This window comes from Labrus bergylta, chromosome 2, assembly GCF_963930695.1.
Source record: "Labrus bergylta chromosome 2, fLabBer1.1, whole genome shotgun sequence".
Taxonomy (NCBI): Eukaryota; Metazoa; Chordata; class Actinopteri; order Labriformes; family Labridae; genus Labrus; species Labrus bergylta.
The window spans coordinates 20,881,956-20,897,304 of NC_089196.1; the positions used below are offsets into that span (position 1 = coordinate 20,881,956).

A 15,349-nucleotide genomic window follows, 5' to 3' on the forward strand; every position below is an offset into this window, starting at 1 on the left:
TTTGCTTGGAGCCCCCTACTTTTATCTAAGAAAAGATGGGATCCCAGAGGACCCAATTGTGGGAAAAAAGGTGCGTGTCTGGCAGAAATTTAAATAAATCTTTAAAGTCTTCATTCATAAAATCCCAAGAGAAGAGGTCTACAATTACTTAATCTTACCAAAATATTGTTGAATAAAGTATCCAGTAATTGTCCTATCATGACTTTAGTTGGTATGTGCAATTTTAATTTTGACAACCTCAGAGCAGACAAAGCCTTGCAACCCGCCCCCCCCAAAAAAAAAAAATGCTCCACCCAGTTACATCAAGTTAGACACAATTCATATCAACTTGTCCTAATAACTAGAATAACAGCTTTTTATAATAAACCTTGCATAATGTACAAAGAGCAACTTAAGTTGGCATTACACTGTAAAAGAAAAAAGGAAAGAGCATTATAAGCCAAAGAAGCAAGCCATCATGTTTTGGTTATGGGTCTTTATTGGCCTCCATGTTGAAACAATGACAATATCAAAAAGGAAAAAAAAAGAAGAAAGAAATTACCTTCAGGGCTCATATCTAATGTATCTCTTCTACTTGTATCAAATTAAACAGCAGCCCAAGTACGCCTCTCAATAAAAACTCAACTCTTCATACATCATGTTTTTTTTTCTCCTGCTGGCTTAACTATTGCTGTATTATTGGCTCAATTAGAGAGGAATGGATTAAAGAAAATGGGTTATTAATCTCAAAATTAAAACTAACTTGCAACAGGTTCAAATTATTTTGATGTATTCATCTGATTTGGTTCTAAGGTAGTATTTGCTTTAATCAAGTATTATTTCTTGTCAGGGTTTAAGAAAGGACATCTTTAGTGTTAACAAATGAATCCATCCCTTTTAAATTTAAAAGCAGCCTTTTTTTTGTTTCCTCCAGGACAGCTTTGTCAATACATATCCAGATTCAATTAAGACACAAAGATCATCTCTCGTGTCAACTATAATTGAATACGATTTTTTTATTTAAGTATTTATATGTTTTTGACCAAATGCAATGCAAAGAACACATTTAATGCCCAGTCTACTTCCTTTTCGCAACACTTTTACTTTTTTCTGCTTTTTATGTTACAATTCTAATTCCAAGATGGTATCATATATATGAACACATTCCTTCATTAGATTGTTTGCTTGAAAGTATGAGGCATCTATTCAGTGTTTACAAAGGAAAACAGTCTCTGAGAGGTAGGTGGAAAAACAAACTAAGCCCATGTGTCAAAAAACTGCATTTGAATGTTTGAAAAGCTGCAAAGATACCTGCAGACAAAGAAACCATTATACCAAACAACAATTTGTCATGAGAACAAATTACAGGAGTGGTTTAGTTAGCAATATTTGAATTGAAAAGCTCCCACAATGGCTACATCGCATACATATGTCATTGTCTGGTATAAAGTAAAAGCCGAAATGCCCACAATACCTATACTTAGAAAATAGCCTCGTCTTTTTTCATTGAGAGTCATACAGTTTTTTAAAACCATACAATAGGTACAGTCTGTGTCACAGTTCTAGCATGTAAAAGTTTGTCATCTGAGAGCTTTGCTACACTTCCCTTGACGCTTCTAATCTTAGCCAGCCTGTAACTGCACTAGAGTAGGTGAGATTTAGTGTGTATTAGTCCAGAACATGAAGTAAAGATGCCATCATCAGTCAAACATCTATTGCTTTGGTTGTGGCTGTGACTCCATTTGGAGTCAGCTCAGGTTTTTTTCATTTTTGCCAATCCAAGTACTGTTTATCCATTCAATTCTCTCTTGTTCAGTTTCACACCTGATGATTCAGACTTTTTGATTCCATGTGCAATTTTTTTTTATCATGTATCTTGTTGAATGATTAAAAATAGAGATGTTTATGAGTGTACTCCCTCAGATCCTGACTTTGTGTTCTAGCCAACATCCTTACAATTGATTTGTCAGCCTCAAGATAATTTAAATGCGTTGCATGATGAATTCTCTCCATTTTAAACCACATTATGGAGGTCAACTGAGTCCTACCCTGTACAAAGACAAAAACTCATTGAATACTTGAAAGAAAGACAGGAACACCTTTAGAAAAAGAACCAATAAGATCACTTTCACATTGTGGTGGTAGATAGTATTGTGTACCTTATTTGCACTGTAAAATGTACAAAATATCCCCATATTGTTGGCTAGTGACCTGCAATCTTATTCACAAGCACTTTGAAGCATGTTTATTTATCTACAACATACAGTGTACTCTGAAACAGTAACACATTTATAAATAAATATTGCAATCTTAACAATCTTACAGTTCTCCATAGTTATCGTCGGTTCTTCTTGACTCGTCACCTGAGCTTAACGAAGGTGAGGCAACCTCTGCCTGTTCTGTCTCCTTGCTTTTACTAGTACTCACATGTGCTATCATTTCCCAGTAGGTTCATTATTCTCTTTCTGCCCTTGGCCCTTCTTTCCTTCCTCACCCCCTGTAATGTTAACTTAAATAAATAGAACACTAGGATAAACAAAAAGAATCACATATCCTTAAAATCTTATAAATCTCTGAAATAATAAGCTACCATTAATATCTTTCCAAATTAGGAAAAAACGTAATTAGGAAAAGGATAAAACATTCTATTTATCAAAAAGGACAAACCAAAGGATAACAAAATATACAATTATGTTCAGCATGAAAAAAAAACATGTCTCATAAACCAATATCTAGTCAAGAGATAATCAAGAGTGTCACTCCATTTTTGATGTATTTTGATGTCATTCATTATATCCTGTTTGCTCCATGTAGATTCTCTGGACATTCTTGCTTCCTATGTAGTTTCTGTTTTAATTATGCTCACTATTAAGTGTTCAGTTGGACTTTGCAAAGCCCAAGCAGTCTCCTTTAATATGAGACACCTCAGTCCATCCTGCTTTTTAGTCTACAGTCAGTAATTCACAGTTTTTCACTGTGTACTTTAGTTCAAAAGTTCCTACTGCCATCCAATCACAGTTGAGAAGAGGGGCCAGGGGATGACGGGATTGGTTCTGAAACAGAGAGAGAGCCATCATTGGCTGGAAGGTATCAGGAAACAGCAGGTATGGCCAATGTCCTTTCCTGTTGGTAATTGTGCAAGTTTAAATGCCTCTGTCCTGGATCCAAGGGAGAAAAGTCTTTTTTTACGACGTATTTACTTCCAATTCTTCTCACATTCTGACATACGAGGAAAGATCAAGATCGCAAATAATCAGTGATGAATGGCAAAATCCCAATAGTGCCTGAATTCATAGTTGATTACGTAGATTTTTTTTACATTTTACTTATGAACAGTGCCAAAGACTAATGGGTCACATGATCGAACAAAAACAATCAACTTCATTATAAACCGTCAGATGAGTTCACCTATAAATGACAGATTTATATATTAAAAGTACATAGAGCTATCAATGATCAATAAATAGCCACAATTGTAATGGCAATATAGTAAAACATGAGTAAAATATATCTCAAATGATGTTCTTGGCATCCTCATTTAAATGAACAGTGACTAAATAATGTGTCTCCAAATAACACACCCTGAATTTACTGTATTGCAAAATTGTTCACCAATAGTTTGAATTAAACATTCATAACCAAGTAACTTAATTGTTTTTTACAATAATATTTTCACATTAAATAATACAAAATAAAGTCAAATAGTTTTTTATTGTTTGCTACCATTGATTTCTGTGTGAGCTAGTAATGACAGTATGCTCCTGGAGCTAAAAGGGAGCTAAACTTGAGCATCCCTAGCACTACCTGCTCAAACTCTGCCACACTTTGTGTTCCATTCACTGTCCTGTCATTCCTCTCATTCTCCCTCCCTTCATCCATTGCAAAGGCATTACAGGTGAATTGTATTCATTGTCCGACCATCCCCTCCTGCCCTTATCCTCTGCCACTCCATTTCTCAGTCTCTTTTCCATCAGTTACAGATTGTCTTGTAGCCTCTCCATGTAGGTTCTGATTTCAGACTGACCTAGGTCCATATCCTGGCACACCCACTTGATGTCATCTTCGCTCCCATTGGTCACAAGGACTGAAGAGTTGGTGTACGGGCCACCCCCACCCAAATTATCATTGGGCAAAACAGTGGCGAAAGACGTGAACTGGACACGTTTGCGTTTGGCGGCTGCAACCGCAGCTGCAGCCTTTGCTCGGGGGGAATTATTCAGATGCTCTGCTTGACCAGTGGCGTTTTTGCCACCAGAAGTGATTGCTGAAAGGCACTGATGCGGTTCTTGGACAGATCTGGGCAAGGTTTGTCCATGTGTGATGCCACGGTGTCCACCTGTACCTCCACCCCCACTTATGGTGCCCATTCCTGTACCCATCATCAACGTGTTACCAGCCCCATTCAGCAGGTACTTGTTCTCTTCGTATCCACCGTCATTCCGGTCAATTATGGTGGTGCACTCATCAGGCAGTCCGCCTTGGCATTGGTCAGAATGGTCTGCTAGAAGGTCAGCCTCGTTGCCAAGCCACACCCAGTCATGGGCGTGGTTCATGTTACCTCCTGCCTCCAACACAGGGACCTGCTTGTGACGGTATCTGCAGATAAAGACAATAATAGGTCTTTATAACTGAAGTATAATTTGTTTAAGACTGTAAAGCTCGTTCACTTTTGTTCCTCTCCCAAGTGTGATCGAAACAAGGCATAATATCAATTAATTTCAAGGATAAACAGTTATTTCATTGAATAATTGTTCAAGACACACTAGAAAACAAACTTACAGTGGTGTAAATTTTATTTGGTAAAAGCTAAACAGCAATATACTGTATATCTGGACCCTGCACACTGCTGAATTTACTTATTAATTTAGTTAAATAAAGTCCTCACATATCACTATATTGTACCTGAAAGCAAAGCTGACACAGTTGATGAGGAAGACCAGTATAGCCAGACAGAAAACGCCCAACAGGGCATACATCCCGATCTCCAGGTCGGTTAGTCCTCTGGTGGTCTGGGTCAGCTCACTTTCCCCAGTGCCTGGTACCTCCACCTGTGCAGGGTAGCTGCTGTAGTCTCCTGCTTGGTTCGGGCCACTGCCCCTGCTGCTGCTGCTGCCTCCACTGTTAGCTTTACCACCCGAAGTGCGGTGGGTAACTGTGCTCTTGGTTGTTGTGCTTACCTGATGTGTGAAATAGATAGAAAGTTAAAGATTTATTAACTAAAAAATATGTCCATGGTAATACTTTTTATGTTGGACAGCCCATTGGGAGCTACAAAAGAATTAGGTCAAATTATTCAGTTATGGTGCACCAAATTACTGACTCGATAGAGAATGCATTGGAAAATCAATTTGTCCATCAATTCCTTGTTTCCTACCTTCCTCATGGCTCCTTCCTCTCTATCTACAGCTGCACTGTTGGACTTCCACTCTCCTCCATCCTTTGTTCGTAAGTCATTGGTGCTATTGTCCATTCCTCCTTCATAGTCTGGTCCACCTCTTCCCATCACACCCCTGTCATCACTCTTCGCTCCAAACTTCACCAGCACATTACCGATTCCAGATGCCAGAACACTCTTCCTTTTGGATTTCTGACAGGTCTCAGAGATGACCATCTCAACACGAACCAGAGCTCCCTGTCCGTCACTCTCTGCCACGACAATAGGCCAGTGTTGTTCCTGATGAGAATGAGGCATTAACATTTAAATCGAGTTAAAACAACAACAAAAAAACAGGAAACTTAGGCAAAATTCTTATTTTGTCACAACAGTAATTTCCTTCATATTTTTTTCCTGGTATCTCTTACAAAGCCTCACACCATAGGACTGACAAACAAAACTTCCAGGTTAAGTACCTGGTTGTTGATGGAGATAACATTTTCATCCAATGACACAGCTGAGAGTAGAAAGTCCTTGGGATCGTACACATCAAGTGGAGTCACTGAACCATCACTGTACTGTATCCATGCACTGATAGCGGCCTCCTGAAAGACAATCAAAAACAGAGCATGGCTACAATTCTTGCTTATATTCAACATAAATGTGTTTTGGACAGTGGTAGGGGGCTCTGCTGGCCTTTTGTCCCTATGCTAGGGCTGCGGTCTAGAGTTTGGCATTCAATACTTTGTACATCCTATTGTACTTGATGGATTTATTTATCCTCTTCCTCATGTGGCTTTACACTCTGTTTTTTTACTGCAACGCTAGAGCTTTAGTTTTACTTTGTTGGCTTCTAAGCTTTTCCAGGTTACAGTGTTGAGTTGTGGACTTTTCTTTAGGGATCTGTTTCGCTGAGGAAGGACTCCTAGTTAGTCGCCACATTCTTGAAAGAATATTTACATACTTTAGGGAACAAGTACACGAGTAAAATGTACGATCAAAAATCAATGAGATAAAGTTATCCATTGGTGTTGGCAAATGGCAGAGTATGAAGGCAAAAATAAAAAATAAAAGGGCAACAGCACCCAAAAAGTCATGGTGGCCATTGTTGAGTATGTTAGGAAGCTGTTTATATACTGTGTAGCATTCTCTCCACTGGAAAAGGACACCAACTGTGGTGCTGGCCTTGGTAGCTTGACAGTGTAATATGTTTTATGCACTAATCTGCAGCTTGTATGTTCAACACAATGGAAATAAATAGCTTGTTGTTACTCGTGGAGCAGGAGACAAAGAGAGACATTTACACTTCAATTCATTCATCCACTTAGTTGCACATGTTAACATTAATGTCTTAGTTGTAACTACCTTCTTTTGTCCACAGATCGCCTTTACTGACTTAACCTGTGTTCTTCTCCATTTTCTATCTCTTCTTTTGCGATGATTAGATATTCAAAAAGAAAAAAGAAAATATTTTTTTTGCATCAGCTTTTCCACAAATAAAAACAGGGTTCACCAGTGAATGTTTTTTCTATTTGCTTATCTGTACACAACTCTGTATAACTAAACTAACATCTATTTATTTTCATATAAATTGTCCTTTTTTTTCTTGCCTCCTCTAACCCCTTCTTTCCCTCTGGTTGTCTGTTTTTTTTTTACTTGTTCTGATTTGATCATTTCTCCTCAGGTAATGGTAAATGGTGTGTATGAAAACAGATGGATAGAAAAAATTAATGTGTGAGTAAAATGCGAGATCAGATCTGTATTATTCCTGTAATGAACTTCTTCTCACCCAGTTTGCCCACGGATAGAAATTATAGCGGTGTGGTTTTGTTTGAATCAAAAAAAGGGAAAGACGGGATAGAGAAGGGAAACAGAGGGATGATACCATGATATGGTGGGTTGAATTAACCCTTGGTCATTTGATCACAGTCAAATATGGCTTGTAAAATCTTAGCCAAAAAATATTAGCATTGGTAATATATAATGTAAGTAATGGTGAGCTTTGATGTTTGGTGTAAGTGAGTATTTTTTTTCTATAAATATTGCTTTGTTATGGGGTTTTGTCAGTGAGTTTTTGAAGAAAATAGTATTAGAATTTGTTTAATATGAAAAATGTGGTTACCACTAGGATGTCTTGTGAGCATTGTCAAATAAAATAACAGAAACACTGGTTGTGGTTCTTACAGTCATGTGATTTTTTTTTTTTTTCTGAAGACCTTTAGGTGGTTTTTACTGTAACTAAGTAATGCTAAAGCCTCAAAGAGACTCATTCCTAATTAGATAGCGATAATGGGACAGATAGCAGTGATACAGTATGAGGCTCAAACCACTGACTTACTGTTGATCTCCTATAATTGCAACCTTTGGGGTATAACTGTAAAGATTGGAACCGATTACAGTAAATTTAGTCAATCAAACCTAAAGGCAGCAAAGTGTCTTCATAGATTTATCACACTTCTGCATGAGCAATTTACTTTGTACAACCCTGGGAGGAAATTCTAACTTCATGAGCTTTTTTACAAGTGCGTAGATGTGTGTGTGTGTGTGTGTGTGTGTGTGTGTGTGTGTGTGTGTGTGTGTGTGTGTGTGTGTGTGTGTGTGTGTGTGTGTGTGTGTGTGTGTGTATCTGTAGTACCTCCTACCTGTTTCGGTGTGTGTAGCAGGTCTGTAGCTGTAGTGGTTAGCTGTATAGCCTGATTGTTTCCAGGACTGGGTGTCATACTGAGGGACAGAGAAGCAACCAGCTGCACTCCCATATCTGCGATGGTGACCTACATGAACAGGAGATACTGTAGGTCACTCTTTCAAACAGCCCCAATTTCAGTGTCTGATAGACAAGAAAATGATTGTTCCTTTAGAACGGAACTGAAAGTAAATTACTTTAAAGGTTGAGGAGATTAATCACTTCTGGTACTGTGTTGAATTTTTTTGTGAACTGTGTGCAAAGTTCATGTGTCCAATGAAATTCAATGTAAAAAAAAAAAAAATTAAGATATGAAGCATTATAAGTATATGTTGAAAATGCTAGTTGCCAGTTGAAAATGCAACTTTATCAAACAAACAACCCTTCAATTGCTCTCATAAGCCATACTATGGCCTTACACAGTATTGGTCAGTCGTCTGAACATGTAAGCAGTGCAGGTTTCTTTTACTACCCCCCTAAAAGAAAGGCCAAACAGCCCAAAGCATGTCTAATATTAGGATCTGATTAAGATCTGTACCATGTGTTTTAAGAACAACAAGTTTACATATAAATTCCAATTTAAGGGACCTAAAACCTATATAATGACATATTTACCTTGTCATCCAACACTGTCACAGTCTTCTCTGCTAGGATAGAATCAGACAGCGGGGACAGAACCTATAATAAAAAGATCAGACAACAAATGAAAAGATTTAAAAGAACATTAAAATACAAGTGTTAGCTTCCTTACCTATCCATCCACCAATATAGTAACAAGTGCCTTCATATGGGCAAATGGAATGCAACCAAAATGTGAGTTCCTTAGGATTTCCTCCAAACATACGCTCTCTATGACAGCTACATGTTTCCTGTTCTAACATCCCCTGCCTTAGTTCTTTTCCAGGAAAGAAATACACGTTGACGATCTGTTTTCAGCTGCTGCAAAACTCAAGTAAAAAAAGAAAGCGCATTAATAACAAGCTTGTTGTTTAACAGGACTGACAGCTTGTGTGTCAAAATGTTGCAGGATAATAATTCCTGGTAAAACATCGACTTTTTAGTTCCTGGAAATACGAAATCAGGAATGGGAATGGGAAACTTGTAAAGACTGGAGATACTTGCATGTAAGAGTTTATGTTTTTGTCTCAGTGATTTCTGCCTTTAGCTGACAGATCTGTGTGTAACATTGACAGAGGAGCAGTGACAGTAAATGGTAAATTAGCTTGTATAGCGCTTTTCTAGTATTCTGACTACTCAAAGCGCTTTTACACCGCAGGTCACACCTACCCATTCATACCCATTCACACACTGATGGCAGAGGTTGCAATGTAAAGTGTCCATCAGAAGTAACTAATCCCATTCATACACATTCATAAGCCGCCGTCAAAGCAGCAGGAACAACTTCGGGGTGAAGTGTCTTGCCCAAGGACACTTTGGACATGTAGCTGCAGGAGCTGCGTATTGAAGAGAGAGACGACCGACTCTACCAACTGAGCCACTGCTGGTCCTGAGAGCTGGTTAAAAGTTACAGTTACATATTCTACAGAAGTGTGACCAAAATGTGTCCAAAAGTGTGAGAAAAGATTGGCTTGAAAACACAGTGCCTTTTATTTCACATCGGACACATTGTGACACACGGCAACATTGTTCATATCTGTCTCCCAGCTGTGCTCCAGTGTGTCAGCATTCAACGAGGACAACTTAGCATAAAAAAGCACAAGGCCACAACTGAAGGAGTAAAAGAGAGCGAAAGAAAGAGAGTGAGTGAAAGTGAGAGCGAGTGAACAAGAGAAAAATAAATGAAGAGGGTGTCAAAGAGAGAGACAATGACAAATGGAGGAGGACAGAAAGTGAGAGGGGCAGAGAGACGGAGCGCCAAAGAGATTGAGGAACCGACAGAGAGAGGGGGGATACAGACAGACAGTGATAGAGATTAGGATCCCCGTTGTTGTAGTATACTACTTCGCCCGGCGACAGGAGGACAGGCAGATCTGATTGGTGTACAAAGAAAATCTCTCAGTGAACGTGTTGGGGCATCAAACTCAATCCCACCCTCGGCGAGGTAACAAAATGCAATGATTGACGGCTTTGGGATTGCTCTTCAAGACAGGCTGAGAATAAGAGGGCGAGAAAGAGAGAGTCTGGGAAAGGGAGGGTGAGGGAGACGGGGAGGGGGTGGCTCGGGGAGACGGAGCTTGGGGGGTAAAATTGAAATGTCAAACTATCAAATGACGGCTGTCGGCTCTGGCTTCTCAATGGGAATGCTGGGTAAATTCTCTCTCCTGGCTCCCCAAACAGAGCACAGCTGTCTCTGTATGCGTGCAACTAGGAGCGTGTGTGTCTGTGCATGCATGCAGCAGTCCCCAGTCGAATGGATGCAAACACACACTCAGCTGTTCCCTAAAATCCCCAAGATATCCTCCCACTGCTGCACTCCACTCGATGCCAAACCACTTTTAATGCACGCACGACACAATTTTCAGAGCAATCATGCAAAACCAAGAACCTAAAATGAAATTTTATCCTGATTCATAAAACATATTTAGTTATTTGTTACATGAAAGATGGTGATTTTACATAATAGGAAAAAATTACATAAAATGTGTGTCATTTAACATATAAGGAGGTTTTGCCTCCGCTCTGGTTTATAACAGTAAACCAGCAAAATTAGACATTAAGCTTCAGGACTGTCCTCCTCTGTCACTTTATTCACAATGGACCGGCTTATAGGAATTCAGCAAGAGCACAAGTGTGTTCACTGTGTGCCAAAGTAAGTATGTCTGTGTATAATTGCTGAACATCACACTGAGATGTCAGGGCCAAATCCGACAGTTAATTGTGGCTAACTGTGTAACAAGCCTGCAGACGAGGCTTATAGCGGCAGGAGAGGAAGAAAGAGAGGATAATGTTTACATCACTGGAGTGGTTTTCGATGTAATGTGAGTTGCCAAGTTACACTTGCTTCACATAATCATACATTTCTAACCTTCTTGCTCAAGATATGTTGTCTAGAAAGTTATAAGTACATTGTCAACGTACAGCACCTTTTCTGAATTCTTGAAATGTAATTCCAGCCCTCTTTCTGGGATGCTTTGTGTTTAGTAAATGTGTCCAACTTCCTCCTTGGATGGACTTGCTTCTAATACTACCTCACCTGTCTCTTTCCTTTTGGTGCTAACTTTCTCCCATTTTTTTAACTTAACGTTTCAGTCGAATAAAAGTGACACTAAAGATATATTTTTTTCCATTTCATTCACAATTTGGGATAAGAGGAAGTCTTAAAGGTAGCAGCCTGGATCACTAGTAGAAAGACAAGAGTCCAAGAGAGAGTACATACCTGTATAGTTGTGATCCCTAGGTCACGTCCGATCAAGATTCGACCGTCTATCAGTCGTGCAATACGAGGATCTTCCACCTGTGATACAGACACATCTGTAAGCATCCACTTCAGGTTTGTTCATATGTTCATAGCTGATCTTAAGACTCTGTGCATTTATCTTGTATGAGTGCTGTATAAAAATGTTGTTTTAAACTACCATTTAGTAAGTAAGTAAACTTTATTTACAAATAACTTTTCTTTTAGAAGTTAAACATTAGACATTAAAGACGTTTTAATCTATTCATCTGGCACTTGTGGGTGTGTATATTAAAAAAAATGTTAAACTAAATCCTTTTCAGGTTGTGTGAGTAAGTGAGAATAGTTGTGTACATCTACCTTAAGTTGATCCAACACCAAATGAGTGATATCTGCTTGCCAGTCTGCTCCTAACATGTAGACCATCTCTCCTCCTGGGTCAGAGGGCTCTGCGACAAAATGAGTGAGGACTCGCACCAAGGCATACTGGTACTGAGAGATCAAAACAACGGTTATGTTAGACTCTAATACTTAACCACACGATGGGCTCTTATGTCTGTGTGTTAGCTTGTGAGTTACATAACATACAGTTAGTCACACTGCATTCTGAAGTAGGACAGGTCGATACTCTTTTTAAGGCATGTTGACATTCAAGAAAAGTGTTTAAAGATACTAATTTTTAGAATGATATGAAAATCCAGTTTCATAATACCTGTAGGGTGCAACCTTTTCCCTTCCTCTCATCGTCTTCATCATCTTCACTGTCTCTCGTAGGTCTAAAATGAAAGGAGATACATGACAGTGAGAGAGAGAGTGAGAGAGAATAAAGGGTCAGATTATCTGGTAATTAAATGCCATTTTTAGATTCTACAAAGAGCTGAAGGTGATCTACTGTATAATCTCTGCTCAAGGTTATATTCCAAATCAAAGAAAAGATACTTCATCTTTTAATCCAGTTATAAAACTTCAAAAAATAAAACTTCAGTCATACAACATGAATGTCTTGGAATGCCTGGTTGAACAAATGAACTCAAAAGCAACTTAGATTGCTCTCCTTTTTTGTGTTACTGCTGTCTGCAGATGAGTGTGCCTGTTGCACTTCAGCTAGACTGTTGGAACTTTTTCTGGAACAGTTCCTCCAGTGAAGGGAACTGCAACTCTAACGAACACAATCAAAAAGCAGAAACATGGCATAAAAAAGGCCAAATTAAACTAGACGATCTTTATGAAAACAGGGATGTGTATTATGCTGCAGTTTAATAATAATAATGATTCTATTTTTATGATTTAATTTCTTTTTTTTTTCTTTGCATAAAACAAGAAAGACATTACGGAAGAGAAAAGCATCTTATAACTTAGATATCATCATAATTTGAGCAGCAAAAATGTATTTTAAACTTTTAGCTATCATAAATTTGACATGCCAAATGGAGTCCCACAGGAGTCGATCTTTGGAACACTCTTGCTTGATCTTGAAATGCGTTGGATCTGCTCAATTAATAACAATAACTCTGTTAGAATCACTATGCAGATGACACACAGCTATTTATGTCTTGGTGTTTTTATATCAAAGCAATGTGACTCCATGTTATTGTTAAGTCTGTAAATCTGATTACATCAGTTTTGCAAGGAAACTGACATCATTCTTGTGTTTTTATTCCAGGCATTAAGATTTTAGTTTTAGTCTTTGAATCAGCCTGGGTGTATATTCATTTTATATTTTCTCAGAGCTCTGTAGAGCTGCACTCTATTTAATCTAATTTTGTCATAGTTGCAGGAGAGCCTTTTTAAAATCCCTAAATGTCCTCTGCATGTGCACTTTTATCACTTCTTTTGAATGATTACTGTTTTTGAAAGCTGCTTGCAAAACTGAATACTTCACCTTGTCATCTTAAAAAAAAGCAAAGCAGTCGTTTTACAAAAGAATCCCCAAAAATTCTACCAAAATCAATCTTTGCCATTAATCATTTTTAGTCTTTAAAAATGACAATTTTCTATAAAAATGAAATTATTAAAAAAAAAGAAAAAAAAAAGAAGACATTTTTAGAACAATAAAAATATGTATGGCAAGTTAATACATGGTGGGTGTAATTCCACAGGCAAGGAGGACTTATGATCAACCTAAAATAAAGAAATAAACTGAATGGGAGAGTGCTTTGAATAAACTTTCGGTGTTAAAATGGAAAACCTCCTGAGTAGATATTTCTTTCTCTCTCACAGCAACACAGACATTCCTGTACCTCCCTCTGTGTAATACTTATACTCAATATAACATGCGAGCAGGCCCACACTGGCTGATACATAAACACAGGAACATATACACACAAAGGGCTTCTTTTGTGTCCTAGACCAGTCCCGGAGTGTGAAACCCAGGTGATATTACAGGAATTTTCTTCCCATTTTCCAGGGTCCCTGGTGAAATGTGTCTGAGTCAGACTGTGTGTCTAATTGTGCTTGTGTTTCACTCTGAGACAGTGGTTAGGGGAGATGGAGGTGTGTCTGTGTGCGTGTGTGCACACACTGAGTAGTGGCTTTCTGAGCAGAAATTCACAAAATTGAAAAATAGGCCCAGTATCGCAGAGTGGAAGGCGGCAAGATGGGAAAATAAGTAACAGAGACAAAAATGACTTTGCACACACTGTCACATGTGGCCATGCATTCACGAAATGGCACATAAAAACACAGGTGTAGGCTTACATGTGTAGTAAGAAAAGACATGGACCATTAGGAACAGGGTGTTTGCTACCTTACACAGGAAAGGCACATGCATATTCTAAATGTTTTTAAAGTTTGTGTTTAAAAAGTTATTTATGAGTTATTTATTAAGTTTCCACCAGGTCTCTGTTTCTTTTTTAATGATGAAGTGAAGGGAGACAGAAAATGATGGGAGGAGAGAGCGGGGGATGACAGGTTGGACCCAAACCCACAGTTGCTGAAACGGCGACCATAGCCTTTGCACATGGGTCGCACAAATAACCACCAGGCCAGAACTCTAATTTCACAAATTCACAAATATTGGATTTCATCCCTGTTGAATCAGGATACAGACTGAAATAAAACTATTTAAAAAACTATAACAAAAATAGAGAGCACAAATATACTATATAATATGTAAAGGTCCATACACATTTTATCCAATTCTGAATAAAAATACATAGTCATAGACTTTCTCTATATACTGTAATGCATTTACCTTCCTTCCTACTTTCACAAACTGCATCGTAAACACACAAAAAGCTATACACAACAGAAGAGAATATTGCTCATGAACACACAGACACACACAAGTATTCAATTCAATTTATTTTGTATAGCGTCAACTCATAACAAGTGTTATCTCAAGACACTTTACAAAAAGTGTGGAAAATAAGCAACAACACAGATATTCAGGAAGTAAACTATTGAGTGTCGTCACCCTTTTTAGTGAGAGTGTACTTGTGTGCTATTGTGTTCAAGTGAATGAATGCTTCATTCAATGGCAATGATGCTGGAGCTATAATAGTTTTCATCAGTATAGTCAGGCAAGCCTTGACCTCGTGAAATTATAGACTGGCCTGTACCATATGTGCTCTCAACTGTTCCATTCAATAAGCAATATATCAGACACCTTACATACATTCTTACACACACACACACACACACACACACACACTCACACATACAAACATAAGACACAGAAACACACACATTCACACATTGCATCTGTGGATTCATTCTTTTCTCTCAGAAAAAAACCCAGTATTTTACTATTTATTATATAACACACAAGTAACACCCGTGACTCACACAGTCTCTATGTTATCTTTTTTCTAACTCGCGGTGTGCTGAAGAAACAATAATACAATTGTGTTCAAGCAGAACAGGGAGTACAACATGGCATATGCTGAAGTACAGCATGGTATATTGTAACCTCCTTCTTGCTGTTGTTTCTGCTCTCTAACGACTTTAAAAAGTTCCT

The 15,349-nt window shown here is 38.3% G+C and overlaps 1 protein-coding gene across 1 annotated transcript in view; it reads right to left on the reverse strand.

The window, feature by feature from the left end:
• Positions 1 to 460: 460 nt before the first annotated feature.
• si:dkey-215k6.1 (transmembrane protein 132C) overlaps positions 461 to 15,349 on the reverse strand; it is a 241,505-nt gene continuing 226,616 nt past the window's right edge. Inside the window, exons 8-16 of the mRNA XM_065948557.1 lie at positions 12,104 to 12,167; positions 11,752 to 11,883; positions 11,374 to 11,451; positions 8,652 to 8,714; positions 7,996 to 8,124; positions 5,830 to 5,958; positions 5,354 to 5,653; positions 4,882 to 5,156; positions 461 to 4,575 (exon numbers count right to left, since the gene is read on the reverse strand). Coding sequence (XP_065804629.1) covers positions 3,954 to 4,575; positions 4,882 to 5,156; positions 5,354 to 5,653; positions 5,830 to 5,958; positions 7,996 to 8,124; positions 8,652 to 8,714; positions 11,374 to 11,451; positions 11,752 to 11,883; positions 12,104 to 12,167 — 1,792 coding nt within the window. The 3' untranslated portion in view covers positions 461 to 3,953. The remainder of the gene's footprint in view (positions 4,576 to 4,881; positions 5,157 to 5,353; positions 5,654 to 5,829; positions 5,959 to 7,995; positions 8,125 to 8,651; positions 8,715 to 11,373; positions 11,452 to 11,751; positions 11,884 to 12,103; positions 12,168 to 15,349) is intronic.